This window comes from Micromesistius poutassou (assembly GCF_964030765.1).
Source record: "Micromesistius poutassou genome assembly, chromosome: 5".
Taxonomy (NCBI): domain Eukaryota; kingdom Metazoa; phylum Chordata; class Actinopteri; order Gadiformes; family Gadidae; genus Micromesistius; species Micromesistius poutassou.
The window spans coordinates 1162084-1189082 of NC_140275.1; the positions used below are offsets into that span (position 1 = coordinate 1162084).

The 26999-nt window shown below is 44.6% G+C and overlaps 3 protein-coding genes and 2 long non-coding RNA genes across 5 annotated transcripts in view; 4 read left to right on the top strand and 1 right to left on the bottom strand.

The window, feature by feature from the left end:
* LOC311343920 (transcription factor 7-like 1-B) overlaps window positions 1-262 on the top strand; it is a 10851-nt gene extending 10589 nt beyond the window's left edge. Inside the window, 1 exon segment of the mRNA XM_084468884.1 lies at window positions 1-262. This exon segment is cut by the window's left edge and continues 686 nt beyond it. The gene's annotated coding sequence lies outside the window, so the exon portion shown is untranslated.
* A 13961-nt stretch (window positions 263-14223) lies between these two features.
* Window positions 14224-15549, top strand: LOC311343439. Its single transcript, XR_014633479.1, has 3 exons — window positions 14224-14393; window positions 14659-14723; window positions 15361-15549. It is a non-coding gene; the product is annotated as an uncharacterized lncRNA (long non-coding RNA).
* Window positions 15550-18369: 2820 nt separating this feature from the next.
* On the top strand, window positions 18370-21417 carry LOC311343436 (uncharacterized protein). The gene is made up of 4 exons (XM_084468302.1): window positions 18370-18555; window positions 18724-19409; window positions 19781-19864; window positions 20460-21417. Exons 1-4 carry the CDS (start codon window positions 18492-18494, stop codon window positions 20463-20465), a joined length of 840 nt encoding a protein of 279 aa, XP_084324428.1. The 5' UTR covers window positions 18370-18491; the 3' UTR covers window positions 20466-21417.
* A 143-nt stretch (window positions 21418-21560) lies between these two features.
* On the bottom strand, window positions 21561-22272 carry LOC311343437 (dual specificity protein phosphatase 18). Its single transcript, XM_084468303.1, has one exon. It carries the CDS (start codon window positions 22126-22128, stop codon window positions 21589-21591), a length of 540 nt encoding a protein of 179 aa, XP_084324429.1. The 5' UTR covers window positions 22129-22272; the 3' UTR covers window positions 21561-21588.
* A 1196-nt stretch (window positions 22273-23468) lies between these two features.
* LOC311343440 lies at window positions 23469-25527 on the top strand. Its single transcript, XR_014633480.1, has 4 exons — window positions 23469-23587; window positions 23701-24032; window positions 24289-24728; window positions 25070-25527. It is a non-coding gene; the product is annotated as an uncharacterized lncRNA (long non-coding RNA).
* Window positions 25528-26999: the final 1472 nt, after the last annotated feature.

Genomic DNA, 26999 nt, shown 5'->3' on the forward strand with positions numbered 1-26999 from the left:
TAAAATAACGGAAATGAAGAATTACTCTTGGTCAATATTTGACCGCGTCCTTTCCCACACCTCGCAACGAAAACAAAGTGTATTTTTTTGTAAAGTTTACTGCAGAACTGTTCTTTGTTGATGCATTTATCCAACAAACCTCTTGTATAAAAGAACCGATGTACATAAAGTTTCTTTATAAAAAAACGTTAAAAAAAAAAAAGGAACAAAAAATGTCTTCTCTTTTTAGCCAAAACTTGATTAATGTTAGTATTAAGTTGAAGTCATAGTGCTGGCCAATAATTGCAGCCCCCTTTTCAATTTGCAAGTGTGTTCCCCTTTTTTGACATGTTAAATAAACATTTGAAATGGTTTCCTAATACAAATGCCTCAATTTATTCTTGTTTTCCATGTGCATTTAACAACATGTTCCATCGACTTAACAAGAACACTTTTCTTTAACAAGTTATTGTGGTTTGGATTAATATTCTCCATACAGCAGTCGCTGTTAACATTACATTCATACCACATGTCTTTTGTAAGCACATAAAAAAGCAGACAGTATTTATAAATGAAAGTGACGCAGGTATTATGTATCGGGCTGTTTCTATGCTTCCCGTTGGTTTTGTTGTCACACGGTAACATAGACGAGGGTATCGCTGGATTCATCTGTCTGCATCTGTCTGCATCCTTGTCTCCGCACGAAACGACAACCTGATCCACGGTGTGCGGACGCGTCCCAATCAAGTGTGAATGTTTAATCACGCACAATGAGGGTAACCACGTTGGAAAAGAGCGCGCAGAACCAGAACCAGGGTAACAACATGCAACGCCAGACAACATGTACAACAAATAAAAAAGTAATAGACATCTGGTTCTTCGTGGAATATTCAAGGCTCACAACAACAGCTAAAGAAAAGCAGGTCACACCCCTCCGAGGCACAGCCTACCCTCCTCCGTCTCCCTGATCCTGTTCTTGCACTTTTACCGCATCTTTATTCACCGTTTGGCACACTGGCAAAGGTTTTAATTAACTCAGAGGTAATGGGATGTAGCCCCAGGGAGCTCATTAGGCAATTAAATTAGTGGAAAATACAACGAGGTAGGTAAGGCGTTTTTGGTGGCTTTGCAGTGAGGGCACGGTGCCAGGGATCGGCCAGATATCCAATAGCAGACGAGACCGGAGGGGAATTAGTTCCAATGGCCCCTCACTGAAACAGTACCGCTTAGACCCAATAATGTACTGCCCTGCCGAGTCCTGACATTCAACTGAATGTGTGTTGTCTAGCCCATTAAGTATGTTTTTAAGGAACAATAATACAGCAGATGTTTATATTGTAGGTCTACAGGTAGTGGAATGGGTCTATTATGTCAATAGTTTATATTTGAACACCTTAACGCATCCTGCCATTTATTTCTCATGCAGATTGAATACTGGTCTCAGAACTTAATGATTTTTAAAGTAATACTTTTTTCTTAGGTCATTATAGAGGCCTGATCTAAATAGATTTCCTCATCACTAGGCTACTGAGTAGAACAGTCTACTCAATCAGCTGGTCGTGGCAATACAAGCCATCTGCCACCCATATATATATCATAGTTTCTTTAACGTAGGCCTATCTGGTTGTGTTGACAGTATCTGCTCTGTCAAAACAAGGTGAGATTTAATACATGCTAATTCTGCTCATTAAATTCTCCCATTCTCACGCCAGGGTTCATAGTGGTCACTGCTTTGATCTTAAATCAATTTGAGGGAAGCCCTCAAAGAACCGCCAGCTAGATAATTGAGAACCCTCAATTACCGAATTTTACCGTCAATGTAGCTCACGAAATAATAGTTGTATTAAAGCATTCGCAATTTATTAATTTAAAAACGACATTATGAAGTTGACGTTATACCTTAATATTGACCAATGTCATGACCTTAATCCACTGAATATATGCTCGTTCGACACTTTTTGTTTTTTGTAAACTTGTTTTCATAAACATTTGCTTAAAATAGCGACGCTCAGCTGGCTGCTAACGCATCAGAATCTTCTGATGATTTATTAATTTCGATTTGACCTTAAAGATGTGGATTAGGCCTAATTAAACCCCCCAAAAAACGAGGGAATTTTTCAAATGTCAAACAGCTTACCACAATTAAGATGTGTTAATTGATTCATTCATTCATACCGATCCACATGCTCCCCGTGTCCTGCTGGGATGTAAAGCTCCATATTACTTTGCTTTTGGATGATGATCATTATATCATCATAAGGCTCTGCACACACATCCTCACGATTTCAGCTCATTGACTCACAAATATAAATATTTATTTTACATATTTTTACCGAGTTAGTTCGTTTCAAATGAAAAAAAATCCACAGCAGCATACAACGTAATTAACGATCCCCGCACTATGTTTCAATAATAAAACACCTTTCCATGGAGACGCAAACACATCCAAATTACAACGAGTCACCACTGCCATCTGCCGAGTGCTTCGCGCATCAAAGTCTGTCCGCCGTTCAAATGCGGTGTTGGTGTAATAGCGCAGGTTGACCTGTGCGCGGCAGCACTGAGTCACATCCGTGCATAAACGGCTCCTGTTCCGCTGCAGGGGAAGAAGACCATAGACTATGGCGAGTGAACAGTGCCAGGATTACCAGGAGAAGGATAACATCGTGTGAAATGCACGTGTGGAGAAGATACAACCTACCGCTGTATCAGCTGTTCTTTCCCAAATAATTTAACCAATCATTTACCCTAAAACTAGATTTTGTTTTGGAAGCCTGGAATATACTTTGCTCGAATGTATTATTGTTATTATTATTATTTTAACGCATGGCATAGCCTACTATACTTCATTCATGTTCATTCATGCAGCCCTATGGAAAAAAAAATGCAATTTCTATGCAGTTTCACACGTATGAATAATCTTTGACATCATAATATTTAACATGCAAGTGTAGTGGTGCCTGGTTGCTGCGGGGGAAAATCAGCTTTGCGCCGGGTGCAAACTAGCAACGACACATGCGTCGGTGTAGAAAGTCAATTGCGCCGGTCGCAAGATAGGGCCCTTCTTCTGTTTGGCGCACATGGCTAATTTGCATACGCGCACAGGACTGTTGGAATGGGAACATGTCGGACTGGCAGCATTACGGGGGCGCGATTACGGGCTGGCGGAGTTACATTTAAAAATCGCGTTCAAGTAAAAATAAATAAGAAAAGCGGAATCAATTTGTGGCGCTCGTTGTTCAATCTGTGCACACATTGGCCTATGTATGGGAAACACTGTACTTGAATAAGATTAAGTTGAAATAAATGATGAAGATAAAGATTGTAAAAGCCAACAGGGGTGAAAGTTAGGACCACAGTCCAGATTGTGTAGGGGGGGGGGGGGGGGGGTAATATATGTTAGCTAACTAGACAATCAGATGGACAGTGGCTATACAGTATAGCTAGTCTAGCTTTCCAACCCAATTTTGTGTAGCCCACCTTCGTGAAATGTGTGATAAACAGGAAAAGGTCCTGCCACACTTACCTGACAACTGGAATGGGGTAATTTTTGGGATTACTGTTGAACTACTATGTGTTCACCCGGCTATGAACTGAGACTTGATAAATCATATTATCAATATATAACATATCTTGCCTTTTCTCGCTATAGTGTAACACTATATAGTACCATTGATACACTTATTAATACTAACCGTCATGAAACGTATAGCAATACTAACCCACTCTATATATATCTCTCTCTCTTCCCTCTTACCTCACTTGTGAGGTAAACCATTACCAGTCATCAGCCATCCTTGTATTTGGCCCTCATCGCACCTGAAGTCCCATCCCTATGACTGCCCTACCATCGCCTGTTGCTGTCCCCTTGACCGGATTCCTGGCCTGCGCTGCCTAGCGATCCACTACTGCCCTATGACAATCCCTAATCCCTATGACAATTCATCCCTACACTAGACTATTTGAACTTTCTGACACTAAATGGGATTCATGCATTATCATACTGGTTAGGTAACCATCCCACCTCTTTGTAACATACACCCCAGGTGGCTCTAAACACCATGTTCTATTCTCTACACCTAACTAACCTATTCATTTATCATGTATACAAACCTCACTGCCCTGTAACTGACCCTAGGCAGATGGGTCAGGCCCTCGAGTCGTGGATCTGCTCGAGGTTTCTTCCTATATGTATCTCCAATTCTAGGGAGTTTTTCCTCGCCCCTGTTACTCATGGGCTCTCTCTGAATGTTCAATACTCTGTAAAGCGCCGTGAGACGTGTAATGTCTTGGCGCTCTATAAATAAAATTGAATTGAATGTTAACTTGTGTATAATTCCCAATTTTTATTGATATATTTGCATTTTATTTATATTAAGTTCAAATTTAGTTCCCCGGCCCCATTCGTCTTTGTAAGGAAATGTTCTATTTTGTCTCATTTTAGGCAAAGTATAAGACAATACTTTCTTAACAGTATAATTGGAATCATGAATAAGTTGTTCAAGTAACAATATTGAAATACTAACATTGCTGGTTAAGACAGAATTTGGTTTTATTCTGAATCCAGTGAAGCAGATTGGTGGTTTTAGCTGATATAAAAACTTTCAGGTGTTTATTTATGTTTAAGTATTTGGCAGACGCTTTTATCCAAAGCGACATACATAAAAAATACATATAAAACAATCACTGTAAACAATAATTTAAGGGAAGAATGTAATACAAAATATCAATATAAAGTGTCAAGACAGAATAAACTCTGCTGCTGCAGCAACAGAGATACAGTCTATAAGTCCCTAAGATATATAGATATCTAATGTAGGCCTATGTATTATTTTTCCAATAGAAATCAATGAGCCTCTGATACTTTCACTGCATGCTTAAGACGTCGTAACCATAGGCGTCTTACGCTGGGGTTATGCCGAGTAGGCCTACCCACCAGTTTTCGTCAAGATTCACTTTGTACCCACCACTTAAAAAGACAAAAAAAACTCGAGTTTAAATATTATGTATTATTACACGGCTCTTCTCAGTGCTGTGGAACACTCCGTTCACTTGCATGGGCCTTCCCGACTTCCGGCGGTGAATTGTTTTTTGATAATTGACCGTTGCTAAGCACCTAATGACCGCTGTCAGGGAAAGCAAGTGAAGCAAGCCACTTCCGCTTCGCGTCGGTGTCCCGGTTCGCCCTGTCGGGGCTTATTTTCCCGATAATGACCGGCGTTCTCTACATTATCCCTTACTTATTTTTGTATGAGCTGCCAGCCTGGCTTGGACAACGAATGAGGTATTGATACCGATACTCTTTGGCTGGGATGCAATGATGAGGCATCAGACAATCAAGTCGTTTTAGCCTGAATACATGAAGGTAAAAAGCACCAGAGCAGGTCGGTAGTACCATGGACACACAGAGCGATCACCTGTTGAACTAAATGGATGTGGTGGCAGGCGACACCACGGGATGCATCTGCAGACCACTGCCACATAAATAAAGGTAAGACGCGATATTTATTGCTTAAGGTTTGCTGGTGCAGTGGGGAGGTCTTTTGTGTTTTTTTGCACTCAAGTGGTCGGCTGTCTTAACTCTTGCAATTGATGTTAGCCATAGCCACCAAGTAGCCTGACTTATCCACGGTTTGCGTTCGTACAGTGTTGGGTATAGTGGAGATGACGATAGTGGAGTAATCAGTGGAATAACTGCGGTGGGGAGTGCATGAGTTTTGGTCAGAATGCCTGATTTAGATTGGATGGATTCATGTTGTGAATTGAGAACAGCCAGCTCATGATGTGATACAGCGTTCAGCTGTCAACACGTAGTTAATTTCCTTTCTTTGTTTGTGTTGGTAGCTTAGTCATGTCATGTCACGTTGTCAACATTGGGTACATGGAGCACAACATAGTGGGTCATATGTCCAATGCTTTTTGGGAACACTTTATTCATAAAATGTGTCAGACATCAGACAGTTTTTTGTATCCACAAGTTTCCACCCCCCCGTGATGCTTTGCGCGAATTGTGGGCTTTACTGGTTACTACGAGATCGATGTAAACAATCGCCTCAGTCATTCATTCATTACGATTTCAACCAATTATTTAGTTTTGTCCGGTTGTAAGTACATCCTCAAACGGCACACGTTGTTTCCGAGCTTTTTAAAGCCATAATTGCATTCAGCGACAATATCCAGTGATGTGCTCAGCCTGCCAGCTGATCAGCTACAAACACAGCGGAGGCAACCCGAGGGGTGTTCCACCAACCAGGCTGAACGCAAAGCCGGGCTTATTCCGCTTAGCCGGGCTTCTTTCAGCTGGAGTTGCGTTCCATGAACGTCACTTAAGGGAATCTCCGCTAAGTAACCATGGCAACTTATCCGACCAAACTAACCTGAGGGGTGTTCCACAAAGCCGGTTTTATCACTTACCCAGCTAAGTTAACCCAGGGTTAGCGGCAACCCTAGGTTTTCCGTTCCAAAATGAACACGGTATGTAAGTTGCTATAGAAACATATGCTCTCAATCAAACCTGGTCGGAGCAGGTGCCCAGAGATAGGCTCGTTCAGAGCCTAGCTCTGGGGAGACCGCAGGGGTGCCCAGAGCTAGGCTCGTTCAGAGCCTAGCTCTCTATCTCTCTATCATTCAGAGCCTATGTTGTTTCTCCTTCCTCTGACAGATGTACTTAATGCAAGTCGCTTTGGATGAAAGCGTCTGATAAACGCCCTGAATGTTAATGTCAACAACAACCACAGTCATATTGCCCTCTGACCTCTGACCCTGGCTCTGCTGCGACCCCTCAGGTCCTCCAGGGCTGCTCTGAGCCGGTGGAGCTGGGCTCGGCCTGCTCCGACTGGTGGCAGCAGAGCCTCTCAGTCAAGGCCCCGCTGAGCGGGCCTCATCAGCCAGGTACCACCCTGTCCCTGGTCCTCTGGAGTACCTTCTGTAGGAGGGGGTTCTCCTCTCCAGAGACCACCCTCTCCCTGGTCCTCTGGAGAACCTTCTGTAGGAAGATGCCACGCTCAGTCAGTAACTTAAATCTAACAGTAGTCTATGAGTAATACATCGGCGGTAACCACTGTTTTTGGGGTATATTGCGAAATTGAGCCAGCTGGACATTCTGTGGTATTGGATGTGTTTGAATAAAATACATCCAATACACGGAATGTCCAGCTGGTGACTCCACTGAGGCTATAGTAACGATGCCTCTTAGCGCTCTAGAGTGTCCCTGGAGCCCTCGTTAACTACGAGGGTTTTAACGACGTTCGTTACGCAACGATGCTTTCGGGAAACGGGTCTGAAAACTCTACGATGCTCGTACGATGAACTTTACGACCCACTTAGGCTAACGATGCTTTCGGGAAACGGGGCCCAGGGTTGGTTCAGGCAGCCTCACCTGGCCCGACCCACACTGATTGAGTCTGATCGGGCTGGGCGAGGCTGCACAACTGTTGCACATTGAGCAATCAATTAGTTAATTAGCTAGACCAGCCCCCAGCCCGCACACACTCCGGGAGATGTCCTGCCTGGCGACATGCAGCACCAGCACAGCACACGCCCATAACATGTGTCATCGTTTAAAGTGTACATTCTGTGTGTTCTCAGAGACGATGGACCAAGCGTCCCTCAGGGATGCTGTGTCTTATGAACAAATGCAGGTCTGTTTCTACATGTTGCCGTTTAAAATGGATTCCCCATTCCTCTACTCCTTCCAAAGTGTCCCACAACATTGAGAGTGCGTACATGTTATTGATTTCTAGATTTCTGTATTCATGAGTTATTATTTTTTTTTTTATGGATCGAACAGTGAAGACAGACAGGAAAGTAGACTGATGCCAGAAGCCATGCGGTCAAGGTCATTATCGTTTCCATACCAAATAAATACTATTTGGCTCAGTACTGCATGAAAATGTGCACAAAACCAATTTTGCCCTACCCTTATTTGACTGACACATTTTACTACACATTTGGTTATATATCGGAGGCCATGTAAATGGCCTTTTGTCTAGACAAATTTAACTTTCCAATAAGTCTGGCGGGATCAGTCTTGGATTCGCTCAATTAGTTTCACGTTTCCATTTGGTCATTTAGCTTCATGTAAGCGTTCATGCAAAGCGTCATTCAAGTTGGGCTGAGATACGAGCATACAATCAAAATGTACTTTTCTGAATCTCCACACACGGACACAGAGTTCACCAATGTTTTTGTTTGGGTTAGTAACCTGCTGTTTATTGGTCAGAATCGTTCTTTCTGGTCCCTGTGTGATTGATCCGGTTTGAAGCGGTGACGGTTGGTTCTGGTCCGTTTCAGGTGGTCATCGAGGAGGTACTGGAGGAGAGCCCATACTACGAAGGGACAGGAGCCAGGTGACCGTAGCCTAGGGTCAGAGAGGTCAAGGTCATCAACACATGTTCACTAGCCCTCCCCTCTGACCCTAGGGTCAAAGGTCAAGGTCCTCAACACATGTTCACTAGCCCTCCCCTCTGACCCTAGGGTCAAAGGTCAAGGTCATCAACACATGTTCACTAGCCCTCCCCTCTGACCCTAGGCTCAGAGAGGTCAAGGTCATCAACACATGTTCACTAGCCCTTCCCTCTGACCCTAGGCTCAGAGGTCAAGGTCATCAACACATGTTCACTAGCCCTCCCAAGAAGTTCACACCGCTCCGTTTAAAAGAGAACAAGCTAAATTTATAATTATTATTTGAATAATTACTATTATTAGTATTAGTAATATAGTATGAAATGCAATCTATATTTTTTTTTTTTGGGGGGGGGGGGGAAATGTACTGATTCCTTTGATTAAATAAATACAATCAATTCGTTTTTTTTATTTGTTTGTCCATGCATTGTGTAACAGGCAATAAATGTCTTCTTTATGAATTGGGTGTGACTGTACGGATATTTGATGTATGACTTTGTCATCGCCTTGTTTTTGTTTGTATAAAATATGTACAGATATAGATTTAATTTGTAAATGTTTGACTAATATATTGGAACACTGTTCAAATATACAATATAAGAATATTAAAGTAACAATATAATGTATTCTTTTATTAATGTAATTTGAAACATTTAGTGTCATTTGGATTTCTGTACGTTTTGATAACTTCATCACTTTGACAATAAATATCTGAGCTGATTGATTTTATTATTTTTTATGCCGTTATAGCATTTCTATTTTGTGAATAAACAAACGCAACTATAAAGACTTTCATAGTTGCATAATTTGCCCAAATGTTGTAATTTGCATATTTAAGTTAAGTAAGTTGTGTTCTATTTTTTTATGTTCTATAATAGTAATTGTATCAATACAGTTATAGTTAATTAGTTATGTTACACATTAGGCATTTATTTTTTTATTATTATTTTCATCAAAAGGAAATACACCATCATACGGTGTAATTTCATACTTCAATCAGCATACAATTCCTGGTAGTAACAGTATTCCTCTACTCCATATGGTTTTAAACCACACTCACACATCCACATAATATATACCATTTATTCCCACTCATCCACATATCGTTCACCTTTTAAACACACAAACCCAAATACACACCCACAGTTTGTAACCCAAACCCACCCACCCACTCCCACCCCCGCTCAACACACACACACACACACACACACACACACACACACACACACACACACACACACACACACACACACACACACACACACACACACACACACACACACACACACACACACACACACACACACACACATCTATGGCGGCGCACACCTGCATGTAGTTCCGCTGATTATTTCGCGGGTCTCGGTGCGGATCGCGCTGCGTTTCCATTGAGCCTCACTGTGCTGCTGCTGCTTGCGCTCCGTCTGCTGTTGGCTCCACCACAGGTTAGATTGAAAAAGACGCTGAGCCGTCTCCATTACACGGTTAATATTGACGTTATTTTAGTAGTTTAACCGAAACATGGTTAGAAACGTCCGGTTGAAGTTATAAAAGTAACTAATGATCCGTCTGGTCCTTTTGTTTTCCAGGTTGACCGTCGGGTTAACGAACACTTTTTGAAGTAAAACGGCCCGCTACATCCGGACCTGCTGTGAGTAGGACACTTATTTATAATTTATCTTAATTGTTTTTTACTCTAGGCCTACTTGATAAGTTGAGTAATAGTAGTTCTGGATGTATGTCGTCGTAAGCTGTTTTTAATTGAGTTAATTGATATTTTTCGCCGGGTGACGCGGCTGCAGATATTTATCAATGACGGAGATGGCGGCGGAAGACGTAGGGGGGCGGGGCCATGACGTCACACAATGCGTCGTAGTTAGATGGGAAAAATAACTTATTTTAATAACTTATTTGGATTTATTGGATTAATCACTAATTAAAACACACACACACAAGCCGTAAAACTAATCTCGTTGCTCTCCTTCACAGCTCAAGAAGAAGAAACAGATTCTGTGAGTATCACGATTGAACCACGAAGAAGAAGAAACTGCGAACTGTAAGTCACAACATTTTCTTTTAATGCTGTGGGCTGACAGCGTTTAGTTTGAACTGGTTCTCAGGCCCCGCCCCACGTAGGCCCCGCCCCACATAGGCCCCGCCCCACGTAGGCCCTGCCCCGCCCCGCCCCACGTAGGCCCTGCCCCGCCCCGGCCCACGTAGGCCCTGCCCCGCCCCACGTAGGCCCTGCCCCGCCCCACGTAGGCCCTGCGCCGCCCCACGTAGGCCCTGCGCCGCCCCACGTAGGCCTGGCCCCGCCCCCTCTCTGGCCCCGCCCCCTCTCTGGCCCCGCCCCCTCTCTGGCCCCGCCCTCTCTCTCTCTGTCTCTGTCTCTGTCTCTGTCTCTCGCTCTCTCTCTCTCTCTCTCTTCCCCCCCCCCCGTTCTCATGCCTCTCATTCGTCCCTAGAAGATACTTTATCCGTCCACTTTCCTACTACATTCCTCATCATTGCATCACATCCCATGTGTGTCCTACTGATAAGGGTGTGTGACTGACTGACCAGAGATGCATGCGAGGGTTCTGCGCTGTTTGAGGCCTTCAGTTGTGTAGACGTTCCCCCTCAGGGGAACCCAAGTGTTTAAGAGGCCGTCGTCACGTCAGTTATATGAACTGGAACGTCCTTCAGGATGGAGACAGGGACTCCTCAAGGAGACACACCAGGGGGCGAGATGTGAGGGCTGTCCCTCTCAGCAACTAGAACCCAACCTGGTTCCTGCACCTGAGAACCACGGAGCACGTTCCAACGTTTCCCTCCGTACGCTTTGAAGCCCTAGCCCCCCCACCACTGGTCTCTCCATCAAACCCTCCACTGGTCTCTCCTCTCTCAAAGACCTACAAACCCAGCGCTGGTCTCTCCGTCAAACCCACCACTGGTCTCTCCGCTCTCAAGTACCTACAAACCCACCACTGGTCTCTTCTTAAAGACCTACAAACCCACCACTGGTTTCTCTTCTCTCAAAGACCTACAAACCCACCACTGGTCTCTCCGTCAAACTCACCACTGGTCTCTTCTTAAAGACCTACAAACCCACCACTGGTTTCTCTTCTCTCAAAGACCTACAAACCCACCACTGGTCTCTCCGTCAAACCCACCACTGGTTTCTCCTCTCAAAGACCTACAAACCCACCACTGGTTTCTCCTCTCAAAGACCTACAAACCCTCCACTGGTCTCTCGTCTCTGCGGGGCGATGGCCTCCGTCGCCCCCGGTCGATCGAAAGGGAGTCGGGTTCAGATTCCCAAATCTGGAGAGGTGGAGATGGGCGTCCAGTGCGGTAACGCAAACGACCCCGGAGAAGCTGGCGGGAGCCCCGGGAAGAGTTCTCTTTTCTTTGTGAAGGGCGCAAAGACCTACAAACCCAGCACTGGTCTCTCCGTCAATCCCGCCACTGGTCTCGTCTCAAAGACCTACAAACCCAGCGCTGGTCTCTCTGTCAAAACCTCCGCTGGTCTCTCCTCTCTCAAGGACCTAAAAACCCACCACTGGTCTCTCAAAGACCTACAAAACCTCCACTGGTCTCTCTATCAAACCCAGCACTGGTCTCTCCGTCAAACCCTCCACTGGTCTCTCAAAGACCTACAAACCCAGCGCTGGTCTCTCCGTCAAACCCTCCACTGGTCTCTCAAAGACCTACAAAGCCACCGCTGGTCTCTGTCAAAACCTCCACTGGTCTCTCCTCTCTCAAAGACCTACAAACCCACCACTGGTCTCTCCTCTCTCAAAGACCTACAAACCCTCCACTGGTCTCTCCTCTCGTTTGGCTTTGTATTCCTTTAGTATTGTCATTGTTTGTGTAAATACACAATCTAATAACTGAAAATAAAGAGGTGTGATCTTTAACCTGGTACTGGTCAATCTTTGCATGTCATGGGGTACTAAGTGTGAGGGGCAATCTTTGCATGGCATGGGGCACTACTTCATGTGAGGGGCAATATTTAACCTGGCATAGGGCACTAAGTGTGAGCGGGGCAATTGTTGACTTTGCACAGGGCATTAAGTGTGAGAGGGGTTATCTTTAACCTTGCATGTGGTACTAAGTGTGAGAGGGGCAATCTTTAACCTGGTACTGGGCACCACATGTGTGAGGGGAAATTTTTCTACTTCTACTTGGCTTGTAATACCTGAACATTTTAATTTTCAGCTATTGGAGGATGCTACTCTTCCTGAAACACCCTTGAGTGTCATTTGGTCGGATGTTTCTGATGACTCAAGTCTGTGGCCTAAATCAAAGAGGATAACAAAGTGGGTGTTCAATACAGCAAGATCCTGGAGTGATCTAGCATCTGGATCTCAATTCGACCTTCTACACACTGGACAGGATGACTTGAGTGTCATGCAGATTGGACTGTAGTCTGACTGAATCATGCAAACAATGCGAAGCGACAATGGCTACTTGGTACAATGGATGATGGACTAACGGCATTCCGAATGGACAGAATCGGATGAGAAACCAACCAACTAATTGAAGATGGAAGATGAAACATTCTGCAACGTGGCTTCCCTACCTAACCTCAACATGATGGACTGCTGGCAAGCCCTCTGGATCTCCTGTACTCCTGCCCTGAGATCCAAGTATTTCTCGGGCTGAATCGGAAACCATCTTGGAAACATCCCAACTAGCGTCCCTGTCGAGCTGCAGTTGTGCTCTTCTTCAGAAGAGGTGAAGAAAGCCTCACTGGGGCTTCAAGGTCTATGAAGAGGAACGTTGAAATGTGCGCCATGATTCTCTCCTGTAAGAGCTGTTGTATTCTAGTCGCCGAGAGGGGGAGCCTCACAGCCTACCCTTTGGTGTTTCTCCTTGGAGTCCCTGTCACGGTCTTGACGGACGTTCCAGGTCATGTAACTGATATCACGACAGCCTTTTGAAAACTTGGTTTCTCCTGAGGGGGAACCTCTACAGAACTGTAGGCGTCAGATGGCACAGTATCCCAGCATGCATCTCTGGTCACTCAGATCACACCCTGATCAGTAAGGCAACACTCATGCGATGTGCATGCGATGTTTTAGAGAGTAGTAAGGTAGTAGACAAAAGGCATGAGAACAGTTTGTTATTTTGTACTGTTGTCAGCCTTGTTTATGGGTGGGAATTATTTGCTAAATGGGGGGGATATGAAATGTATAGTCAATTATTTGTACATGAACCAACAGCAACAAACTACTAGATCTGCTCAAGGTAAGTCTGTTGGCTGTATTTTGCAACAAGACGACCAAAGCACCCCAAGATCTCCATCGTCGTTCCAGCTCAAGGTAAGGGGCTCCTGCGGGGGGGTTGGTAGTTAGATTCGAGACCGCGATGTGCACAGGTCTATAAAGATGCTCTCTGACTTCACAGGATCTCCTGGACCAGGGTGGACCAGAGGCTGAGGACCAGCAGGTGACCAGATCCCACTGGACCAGGTATGGGTCACCAGGGTGGATAATTATTATTATTGTTATTGTTATTATGTGGATGTGTCTAGTGCTTTTCTCGCACTTAATTATAATGTAGGGTAACTAGATCCCCTAGACCAGGCATGGGGTACCAGGCTGGACCAGAGGGTATCCAGATCCCCCTGGACCAGGAATGGGGCACCAGGCTTGACCAGAGGGTATCCAGATCCCCCTGGACCAGGAATGGGGCACCAGGCTGGACCAGAGGGTATCCAGATCCCCCTGGACCAGGAATGGGGCACCAGGCTGGACCAGAGGGTATCCAGATCCCCCTGGACCAGGAATGGGGCACCAGGCTGGACCAGAGGGTATCCAGATCCCCCTGGACCAGGAATGGGGCACCAGGCTGGACCAGAGGGTATCCAGATCCCCCTGGACCAGGAATGGGGCACCAGGCTGGACCAGAGGGTATCCAGATCCCCCTGGACCAGGAATGGGGCACCAGGCTGGACCAGAGGGTATCCAGATCCCCCTGGACCAGGAATGGGGCACCAGGCTGGACCGGAGGCTGTGGACCGGAGGGTAACCATAACCAAACACTTGACACCTGGAGGTTCTTTTTAATTATTTCAAACGATCGTAGAGGGTCTTCATTAGTTTTTCCTTCAGATTTTTCATTCTGTGAATTTTAGCCAAAGCTGTGATTTGAAGTAATTAAGGTCACATCAGCTGCTACTACTATAGTTTATCCAGCGTACATCAAGGTGGACACTAAAACGTAACAGCTGGTCACACTCACACTTGGTAACGTAACATCACCCTTTTAATGTGTTTGTATTGTGAACAGATTAAGCTGACGACCCACCAGGAGCGAGACGAGGACTACGATGGGACTGCTCAAGTCTTTGGAAGGTTAATACCAACAGGTTTTTTTACATCGTTTCACCACCAAAGCTATGCTGTTAAATTCACAGAATGTTTTACTATATTCCTGAATTACAAATTCCCAAGTGTGTGCATGTTTCATGTTGAAGTTTAAAATTTGATTTGATTCAGAATTATTTAAACAAGGTGTCCAAAGAATAATAAACTACTACCACTGTGTTTCTAGTGTAGAATTCTCAAAACAAAAGTATTTTCTTCAACACAAATTATATAAACTAAAAAAATTATGGAGGAGGAGCCACCTATCTGGAGGGAGACCCGGAATCTGGTTAGCCGCCTAGCTGGACATCGTTAGCCTCCTAGCATAATGGATATAGTTAGCTTCATAGCATAATGGATATTGTTAGCCTCATAGCATAATCAACATCGCTAGCCTCAGAGTTATCTATATCATTAGCCTCATAGTATAATTGATATTGTAGCATAATTGACATTGGTAGCCCCATAGTGTAATCAACATGGTAGCCTCATAGCGTAATCGACATGGGTAGCCTCATAGTGTAATCGACATTGGTAGCCTCATTGACATTGTTGGCCTATGGCTAGCAACATAGATTATGCTACGAGGCTAACGATTTGTGTTTTTCCTCTTGCAACATTTCAGTGACCCACTGACGGCGCCTCGTCGGAGCTGGACGGTGGAGACTTCAGATGCAACTTCTACCTCGCAGGACGTGACTTAAGTCACGGGTTGTCAAGGGTTCCTTGTTTCTCAAGGGTTCCTTCGCGGGTTCCTCATGGTTCAGTGTTAGGGACAGAGTTAGGGTCAGATGGTCTCACGATGAACCATTGTTTTTTTCACATCCCAGAATTGTTTCACTGTGTGCACAGATGTTGAAATGTATACTGATGTTTTATGATATAAAATCATTTAAAATGACCTGGTTGTGTGGCTTGTTGTATGGTAATTTTTATTATACACATGCATGTTACCCTAATGAGGTAAGGTTACCTCTCCCCTCCCCTATATCCTAACCTCCCCCCTCCCATATCCTCTCCCAACCTCCCTCCCCTATACACTAACCTCCCCCTCTATACCCTGACCTCTGTCCTCCCCCCTCCTTTACTCATACCTCCCCCCCCCCCCCTCCTCTAACCCTAACCTCTCCCCTCCCCTATACCCTAACCGCCCGCCTCCCTTACCCTCACCCCCAACCTTACCCTAATCCTCACCCTTATCCTCATCCTCACCCTTATCCCTAACCCTAAACCTAACCTTAACCATAGCAGCGAATATCAAGCCAGTAAAAGCACGTATGATGATATTAGCTAACTAGACAATCAGATGGACAGTGGCTATTCAGTATAGCTAGTCTAGCTTTCCAACCCAATTTTGTGTAGCCCACCTTCGTGAAATGTGTGATGAACAGGAAAAGGTCCTGCCACACTTACCTGACAACTGGAATGGGGTATTTTTTGGGATTACTGTTGAACTACTGTGTTCACCCGGCTATGAATTGAGACTTGATAAATCATATTATCAATATATAACATTTCTTGCCTTTTCTCTCTATAGTGTAACACTATAGTACCATTGATACACTTAATACTAACCATCATGAAACGTATAGCAATACTAACCCACTCTATATATCTCTCTCTTCCCCCTTACCTCACTTGTGAGGTAAACCATTACCAGTCATTAGCCATCCTTGTATTTGGCCCTCATCGCACCTGAAGTCCCATCCCTATGACTGCCTTACCATCGCCTGTTGCTGTCCCCTTGACCGGATTCCTGGCCTGCGCTGCCTAGCGATCCACTACTGCCCTATGACAATTCCTAATCCCTATGACAATTCATCCCTACACTAGACTATTTGAACTTTCTGACACTAAATGGGATTCATGCATTATCATACTGGTAAGGTAACCATCCCACCTCTTTGTAACATACACCCCAGGTGGCTCTAAACACCATGTTCTATTCTCTACACCTAACTAACCTATTCATTTATCATGTATACAAACCTCACTGCCCTGTAACTGACCCTAGGCAGATGGGTCAGGCCCTCGGGTCGTGGATCTGCTCGAGGTTTCTTCCTATATGTATCTCCAATTCTAGGGAGTTTTTCCTCGCCCCTGTTACTCATGGGCTCTCTCTGAATGTTCAATACTCTGTAAAGCGCCGTGAGACGTGTAATGTTTTGGCACTCTATAAATAAAATTGAATTGAATGTTAACTTGTGTATAATTCCCAATTTTTATTGATATATTTGCACTTTTAATCTTGCTGAATTCTACAAGGCAAATATTAAGTTAAAACTTAGTTCCCCGGCCGCATTCGTCTTTGTAAGGAAATGTTCTATTTTGTCTAATTTTAGGCAAAGTATAAGACAATACTTTCTTAACAGTATAATTGGAACCATGAATAAGTCGTTCAAGTAACAATATTGAAATACTAACATTGTTGGGTAAGACAGAATTTGGTTTTATTCTGAATCCAGTGAAACAGATTGGTGGTTTTAGCTGATATAAAAACTTTCAGGTGTTTATTTATGTTTAAGTATTTGGCTTTTATCCAAAGCGACATACATAAAAAATACATATAAAACAATCACTCTAAACATAATTTAAGGGAAGAATGTAATACAAAATATCAATACAAAGTGTCAAGACAGAATAAACTCTGCTGCTGCAGCAACAGAGATACAGTCTATAAGTCCCTAAGATATCTAATGTATTCATACATTGTTTATGTAGGATATACGTATATGTATATATAACCTAATCATATTGTTTCTTCTACTTAGAAATAGCTGACCGTTTTTTTCCCCTTCTCGGGGATTATATTCCCAGTTTTGATCTCGGACGTCTGGTCACTTATAGCATATAAGAAAATTCTATTACTGTTAAGCCAACTATGAATAATAAAACACGCCAAAACATGTGTCCTTTATCATAGCTACACGTATGACAAAAAACCGCGTGAAAATCTGTGGTATTCAGTGAGGTAAGATTAATTAAATGCGCTGACAGTTCATTGCTCCTGCCAAATGAATCACACTGAGTGGAGCGGATCACCACTCCAAGATGGCGGCCCCGCGTCTCGTCAGCGCCAGTAGGCAGTAGCGGTCGATGCTGCGTCTACTTATAAGATGTCTATGAAGAAGACGCTCCTCCTTCTATGGTTATGGCGCGTTCTAGTCATTAGGAATTATGGGGAAAACTAAAGATTGACGTTGTAACCGTCTGTTGACACTGGTAAACCAGCTCTAGATGAGGGCAAGTGTAGCCTTCCATACAGTGGCAATACAATGTGCTTCTCATAAATAAAAGCAAAAGGATAGTAGGTGATAGGCTACAAGGAAATAAGGGCGTGCGAACTTGAAACTGATCCTACTGCGTTCTGCGTTCTGACTGGTTTTTATCGGATAAAAAAACAATGCTGTGAAGAACTTTACGATTCCGAACGCAGCGCACATGAACGGCCGCCCGCGGGAACACGCGTAAGCGTGAGCGTCATCACTGACGAGGCGTCTCGTTATCACCAGCACACATGAACGCGCCATTACGCTCAGCGTTGCCAGATTGGGACAGATTTCACCGCCCGATCCGGCCCAATCTGGCAACACTAGTCCCCGTGTGCAGCTGTATGCGGAAGAGGAAACGAGCTCGTCGTCAACACTGTCAACGAGTCAGCTTGTGGTGTGCCAACAACCGGCCAGACGGCGGATTGAGAAGGACTGTTTCTGACGGCTGACAGCTGACCTCCACCCGGACGCCGTGTGGGTTCCGATGGACGCGATGTTCAGGACCTCTGTGATCGTCGCGCTGCTCGTGTGCTTTGACAGCATCCGTGGTGAGTAGGACCCCCGACAGAGCAGCCATCCATCCATCATCAGCTTCTCATAGATGAATAAAGCGTTGGACGGTTCGTTATAATGCACCGTTTTTGTTTGTTGTCGCACGTCTGTCTGTTCACACAAACTGTTGTTATTTTTGTGTTTTTGTATTGATATATATCTAGGAGCACTTGTTGTTGATCCTGGGGCCCCAAGCCAAACTCCAGCCGTCGTCAGTACAGTTCTTAGACCAATACAAACTAATAATGCGGATGCGGAACATGGTGGCGTGGTGGCTCCAGCTCTAACCCCTACCAAAGACAAAGACGTGGGAGTCAGTCCAGCGAAACCCCCTCTGAAAATGCCAGATCCACCTGTGCAGAATCCCAAACCTGGTGACGTGGTGCATCCAAATCCGAACGGAACAAAGGACAAAGATGTGGCTGTCAGTCCAGGGAAACCCCCTGTGAGTGTGCCAGATAAACCTGTGGAGAATCCCCCGACTACAGTCGAGGTGGCCCAACCACCTGCCGTCTCCGTAGCCAAAGAGTTGGGGGGCAGCACAGGGACGTCCAGTGTGGGAAGGCAAGGTACACCTGAGGAGAAATCCACAGGTGATGTGGCGGACAAGCCACACCCCGACGAAGCTAAAGACAAGGCACAAGACGGTTCAGAGACGGCCGGAGTAAATGACAAGGACGCTGTAGGGCCTGATAAAATGCCCCAAGATTCTCCCGGGGAGAAGAAACCATCGAAATACGTTCCGCCCGACGCGAAGGTTGAATCGGAGAGCAGTCACTTCTTTGCGTACCTCGTGTGCGCTGTCTTCCTGGTGGCCTTGCTCTACATCGGTTACCACAACAAGCGCAAGGTACTTATCCTGTCCCGCTCAGATCCTCAGAAAGTAGTAGACGTTGTGCTTTTGTTTCCAGTTTATTTATAGTCAGTATATTTACATATTTTGTATATTTCATGCAAAAGGATAGGTAGTCTGTAATAATTCAATGAAGAAAGTATAAATATATCCATCCATCCAGTCTATCTATTGTATTCTATTTTAGGGATGCATTGTCTTTACATTGTTTTTTACATTGTGTTAAAGCATAAGCATTTGTGGTTTATCCACCAAAGAGGAAACGACTGTTGTAATCACTCGTCTTGCTTTGCAAGGCCTGAGGCCAGTGAGTCAATTGTTAATGTGTAACAAAAAACCCCTCTACTTCTTTCCCTTTTATCTCTCAGATATTTGCCTTTGTTTTGGAAGGCAAGCGTACCAAAACAGCCCGTCGGCCGAACTCCACAGAGTACAAAAAATTGGAGCAGCACGTAAGCATTTCATGAATTCATTTGGCCAGCCTAAATGCTGCCATTTTACCTCAGGTCTTGTCTTAAGACATTAGTCTGGAGCCGGCCAAACACTGGTCGCTCCTCTCCGACCATACCTCAGTCGGCCAATCAGCAAGCCCCACATAGTGCTGTTGTTGATGCTGATGCTGGCAGTGCCGCTTTGGACATTTATAAGCACGTAACATAACGTAATCGTTATGCTTCTTTGGAGTAAGTTTTATTTGTTCCCAAGAATTTGGAAGAATTTTTTTATTTCAATGAAAATGGTTGCAGTGATATTAATAGATAATGAACGTATGCAGTACTACATTTGGCGCTTGGGATCCGACTGGCTGTAGCTCATCTAACCTAACCGTAACTGACGCCCCTTAACACACACTGCTGAAGGAACAGACCCCCCTATAACTGCGCTGTTGTGTTTAGATGTGGGACCAGTTTGTATTCAACGCAGGACCTTCTTGTATTCAAATAAGCCGCATGACATTTAAAAGCCGGCTGTCGGCCGAGGCTTCCCGGGAACCGGTTCTGCTGGACTAGCCTGACTCCACTTACACGGTGTGTCTGTCTCCCTCAGGTGTGATCTTCATCCTCCCAACATGGCCACGTACCGCTGAGTTCACCACGAGTCTCTCTCTCTCCAGAGATGGCAGAATATCAGTGACCTGCTCTGTTTGTTTCTGATCTTCCGGGGTCTGCGTTGGTCGTGTTTGCTGACGTACTATTTACCATATTGATGCTTATTGCATGAGTATGCAGATGACAATATTGCCTTTTTTTAAGGGGATTTGTGCGCATGTTGTTTGTTTGCACCGGTGTTGTTTTGCAGTTTTTGTCTTGTAACTTGAACTGAATCTACGATGCCAGATGGCTGTTACTCAGGATACTTGGATGAAAAAAAATGAAGTAATCTCTTTTGGTGAAAATTTTATTCGAACATCAGATTCAGTCAGATATGGCTTTGGGCCCATCGATGAAGAATGTTTTGTGTTTATAAGATATAAAAAAAACCTGTGCAATATGGGAAGAATACTCTGGGCTGGATGACCACTACTGGATTAAATTACTTAAGAGTATATATTTACTTTTCACTTGGTTGTCAAGTGGAAGACCAACATTTGCTGTACTCCCAACTCCATATTGGTTAGTTTGCAAATCACTTTGTTCTCAAGCTGAATCTAAATATCTACCACACGTTCTAGATGGAATGATTTGATTTGAATTTATTGAGAAATGTTTGTTCAAACCGGAGCTTTCTACACAGAAAAGGTTTTTCGTTCGGAATTTTGACATCCTAGAAACCTTGTTCTACTAACATGTCTCAATAACTAAATCAGGGGTACAACAGGAAACAAAGTCTGTGAATGTATTTATTTTTGCATTCATTCAAAGATGCCACTCCACCACATAGAAAATATAAATATAATATACATATTTAAAGTTGGAATTTTATGTTTTGTATTCGTATGAATTCACTGTCTTCAAACTAGTTATGTATTTGCACATCAATTGTGTGTATGCTGGACCAATGATCTAAAGTGATTTTGCAAATAAACTTTTGTACTTTGAAGTCTCAATATAAACCAGCATTTTCTTTCAACGTATCCACACACAGACACACAGTAGGCTACTCATAGCGCTTATACTGGTTCTTCATGGTATATTGGTCCCAATTTGAGCTCCACAGAGATCTAACGAAGGAATCATCAAAGTGGCATCATATTCTTCGTCTCTTCTTCATACACGTCTGGTATTTCCCCTATGCTGGAGGAAATCATCTTCACAGTTGTGCACCCACGCAGTTCCTTCTCATAGCTAATCAGCTGCTTCCAGAAACCCCCATTCGGCCTCACGATGGGGCGGCTGGACCTCACCCAACCGTGCGCCTCCACCAGGCTCTTGTTGTGGTGCTTCATCAGATAGGCGATGCATAGCGTCGCGGAGCGGCTGACGCCGGCGTTGCAGTGGACCAACGTGCGCCCGTCACTCCGACAGACCAGGTCGATCTTGTCTGCCACCCGGTGGAAGTGATCGCACAGCGTGGTCGACGGAGAGTCCGCGACGGGGATGTGAACGTAGTCCACCCCGGGACATGTGCTGCCGCTGGCTTTGTTTTCAGACACATTGATGACGCAGGTGATGTTAAACCGCTGCAGGACGGAGGCGTCCGAGGCCGCCCGGATGTTGCTGAGGTACAGCTGTGGGGTGACTTGGCACAGGCCGTGCAGAGTACCCGGAGGAGGCATAATGCGAGACTCTTTGGTTCCCACCACCGCATCAGCGACGCGTAGTCGTGATGTTGTGGTCTGGAATCGTAGCGGGCTGTTTTGTATGGCAGCCCAGATAGACCAAGAGTGTACTTCAACGCGAGGATCGAACGACGCCCCCTGCTGAAAGTAAAGCGTCCCTCGTTTTGTTTGTTATTTATATATTTAATTAACAACTGCACTAATGAGCAAAGTGTGTGTGTGTGTGTGTGTGTGTGTGTGTGTGTGTGTGTGTGTGTGTGTGTGTGTGTGTGTGTGTGTGTGTGTGTGTGTGTGTGTGTGTGTGTGTGTGTGTGTGTGTGTGTGTGTGTGTGTGCTCAGGGGCGTAGCACCAAATTCTGGGCCCTATATAAGAAGTCCTGATGGGGAAAAAAATAAAGTTTTACTAGCAGGCAGCTAGGATGATATAGCCATTTTGTAATGCAATGACGTCTGCGGCTAACTAGCCTATATGCCATAGGTTATTATTTATCATGTAGCCTAATAACGGCTTAGTATTCATTTTATATTTAGTTGCTTTAAATCAGTAGCCTGCTGTTGCAATATTAGCCTACCGTCCACTTTATTTATGCTTTACCTTAATAACCAAGGCCTCATCATTTGAAAGTGTAGCCGATTGTCTGCTCTTGCTTTGGGTTGTCTCTGTTTGTTTCAGCAACGATAACGGAGTTAAGAGTGGGGTTTCATCTTGTGTGTTTAAACGTTTGTGCTCAACCTTCTTAGAAAATAAGTTAGTCAGAACCTGACTTCCTCAATTTCGTCTTCTCTTCCTGTCTTTCTTCACCTTTCTCTTCTGAGAGCCAGACTTCAGTGTATTTAACTGTGGCTGTGACATATTGCCGCATGACATTTAGTTATGTTATTAAACTATTTGAGCAACAATCAAAAAATACAAAAACATTTTCAAATTTCCCATGCCCCCCCCCCCTCCCCCCAAGCCTGTCCCACTTACACCCGCAGTCCGTCAGCCCTGTCTGTCTGTCTGTCTGTCTGTCTGTCTGTCTGTCTGTCTGTGTGTGTGTGTGTGTGTGTGTGTGTGTGTGTGTGTGTGTGTGTGTGTGTGTGTGTGAGAGAGAGAGAGAGATTGTGTGATTGTATAGGCTAAGGTTGTGTGTGTTTGTGTCTGTACGGCAAGTGTACATCTGTACATACATGTGTACATACATTAATGTGGAACATACACGCTATATAAGAGACATTTTTTCTGTTAGGGTGCCCAGGAGTGTTTTTCTTTTTCTTTCTAGATGCGTGGGCCAAACGCCACGTCATACAGGCCATATGTCGAGGACTCATATGCCGGCTGGGTGGAGGGATGATGCCTTTAGGCAGTCTTCTGCTCCCCGGTTGCCAGGGAACGCAGATGGTTGATAGAGGGTGCATACAAAGGGCTATAAAACCTGTGGCAGCTGGAGTCCGACCCCTCTGACTATTCATGGAGGTAGGTAGGTCTAGCTATGGACATATGCGAAATCGTTTTTTTTGTTTTTTTTCAGTTCCTACAATACTGTTATTTGTTTTGAAGGTTTTTTTTTCTTCGTTATATTTACTTAGGCTCCGTCTCTCTGAACCGTTCCTCTTCGTACCCAGTGCGCAGCTGTTTCCAGGACGCGTCCAGCAGCGCCACCCAGCTCAGCTGCAAAGGCTCACTGAGTGAGTGGGGGTGGCGCGTTTCCGCCGTGGATGATGCATACGATACGAACCGCGCTACTGCCTATAATTAGTGCACTCTTTGGCGAACAGTCTGTTGGATTTCTACCTGTGTGATAGCTGGAGCCCTGAATTGAACGTTAAAGATCCACGGACGGTGGACGGTCCTGACTCGCGTCGAGCCGTCTGCAGCTTCTGGAGCTGCAGGTGCATTGCACGCTACCCGGAGATGACTGGTACGTTCATATTTGCTTTGTATGCATGTTTCTTTTACAATGGATTGTACATTGTAAACTAGATAACGATTTTTTCATGTTAAGCCTACTATCTCTTTGGCATCCACATCAGCCGGTGCCAATAATAGCCTGATCCCGTTTTTTTTTTTTTTTTTTTTAACCGTCGTTTTTGGGCTGTATGCCAACGTTTCACTCGTTGACATTTCATTTGGTGATTGTCTCGATTGCATTTCGACTGATGGGGACTTTTGAACAGGAAATCCCTACAGACCAGCTGCTGCAACCAGGATCAAGCTCAAAGAGAACCAGAAAAAGGACGGTATGAATCCAGGTGTGTGCCATCCCAGGTTGCCTTCATTTTGATTCAGGGTCTTTGTGGAGGCCTGCGTTTCTACAGCAGACCTACCACGTAGCTATTGTGTTTTCCTTCTTAGTTATGTAAAACCCGTTATTATAGCATGTGGTTGAAGCGATTGACATTTTGTTCAAAGGCTAGTTCATTGAATGAACATAGCATTGTTATGTTTGGGAGGAGCCCTGCTGGTGTGGTTCCACTTTCTGCTGCGTTCCGTTCTGCCTTGCCTTTCAGATACTGTACCCTGGGAAAGGAAAGCAGTGCTGTGGTTTCACGGTAGGCCTACCCTCTTCCCCTGGTCCAGGACACAACATCCAGAGGACCCTCTACTGCTTCATTAGGTACGAGATTTATCGCCTGCTCTCTAAATGCTTTTCTCTTGTGTTGTTGAGATCTTCAGTCACGAGTCAGACTCTGTTATGGCTTTATAACGGATTGTCTTTGATCCAAACATAATTCCCCCTGTGTATTATAACGTGAAATATCTTCAGCACGCAAAACAGAAAAGCAGCTGCCATGTTGTGTGTGTTGAAATCATTTTTATTATTAAAATAGTCACTGTTTCATATCAATGTTTGTCAGTATGCCGAGAGACGAGAAGAGAAATCCGGACGAGGTTGTCCAATGTACCATATGTTGTCCAGTGCCTGTGAGCGGTTGTAACGTGATGTTCTTTCTACAGGGATGATTCTCCTCCCATCACCGGCGGACCTCGCCTTTACATCCGGAGGAGGGGGGGGGGACCTTCCAAACTCCCGTGTTCAATGTGTGATGCCCCAAAAAAAACGTTTGCCGCAGTGCTCTTGGCCTTTTGTTATCAGTTGCACAAGAAGAGTCGGTTCATTTTTTCCTGTCTGTAAATAATCCCAGTCTTGGCCCACTCCCACACGCTTGTCGGCAGAGCATAGCTTTGCCTTCAGTTTCACAATAGCTGTTTTTCTCCTGCTCAAATTTCGATCTGCTACGGTCTGCTTGCCTCCCGCAGTAACCCTAGTAACTAGGCTCCACTTACTTCTTCACATATCATCTCATGTGTCCCATGTTAGTGAGTTGTTCACTGACACACCATTCACGTGTCAGCTACATTAATCAGATTCTTCTGTAGTTGTGTTAATTGTTTGATTGGGTAAATTGTGTGTGTGTGTGTGTGTGTGTGTGTGTGTGTGTGTGTGTGTGTGTGTGTGTGTGTGTGTGTGTGTGTGTGTGTGTGTGTGTGTGTGTGTGTGTGTGTGTGTGTGTGTGTGTGTGTGTGTGTGTGTGTGTGTGATGTTCCTTCAGATATTTCATAACAGCAGTGTGTGTGTGTGTGTGTGTGTGTGTGTGTGTGTGTGTGTGTGTGTGTGTGTGTGTGTGTGTGTGTGTGTGTGTGTGTGTGTGTGTGTGTGTGTGTGTGTGTGTGTGTGTGTGTGTGTGTGCGCAAACGCATGAGTATAAGGCTTCTACATATGCAGTTTACAGACCTGAAAGGCCTGATAGAAAGCTGGAAGAGTGCATTCAACTGAGCCTTTTGCGTATTGAGTGATGCTATAAAAGTGTCAAATATGAAATGCAAATGCAATTAGTAAATACACACATAGTATTTAAAGTCACACTGACATTGACATATTTGGATACCACAACATAGTACTATATAATTGTATTATTTTCCCTGATTGATCTACATTTATAAATTATATTTAAAAAAAAACCTAGCCTATCCTCACACAATTATAAAGTAAAAGCAACCCAATTCAAGTATTTGCAATCCCTATTTGACCATTGATACCACTACTAACTTCCACTAACGGCTAATCCAGTACTAATGTCTCCTAACCACTGTTTCCTTACTAACCCATAATAACCTGAATGCTGAAGCTCTTCTCCTCTCTAACCTCGACTGACTAACGCCCTGCTTTGTGCCCGCAGTCCACTGCGCAGAAGCCCCTCTCTCCTGCAGCCCCTCTACCACCCGACATAAGATAAATCAATTGGCTCACGTTTTAAGTTTGATATGTCGAGCCTCAGCGTTGTGAGTATACATGCGTGTGGGAGAAGGGGTTTCAGGACATAACTCATAATCGTAAACAAGATGCAAAGAGGAACCGCACTTGGATCCGGCTTGGTTGACCACTGTTTCTATGACGGGAGAAACCTCAATATTTGTACTTTTCAATTCTTCATTTTATTACACTTATTTAAAGCTATGGCCAAACCCAAAGCAATGGAAAATAATTTCAATTGGCAATTGCACCTAAATTGCACCTATTTGATATTTAATTGTACATCCCTGTCGTCCACTCCCAACGCGGTGGATGGATGGTTCATTGTATTCCCGTTGTCTGCGCTGTGGTCAGCCACTCAAGGTGAGTCCCATGGCTGTGGTTACCTTTCCCACGGAGTGCCCAGCCCCACCCAGGCCTGCACCTCCCGGTCCTCCACTAATGTGATGTGTGACGATGCTATGTTCCAGGGCACAGGGAGTAGAGTAGAGTAGACGAGTGACGATATCACCGCATTGACCCGGACCCTTTACAGAGCTGTCCAAGGAGGGGAAACACAGGTGTAGCCCCCAACATTAACATTTGGTAGGTATAGGCGGGAGTTTAATTGACGTATGTCAAAGCACCAGCTAT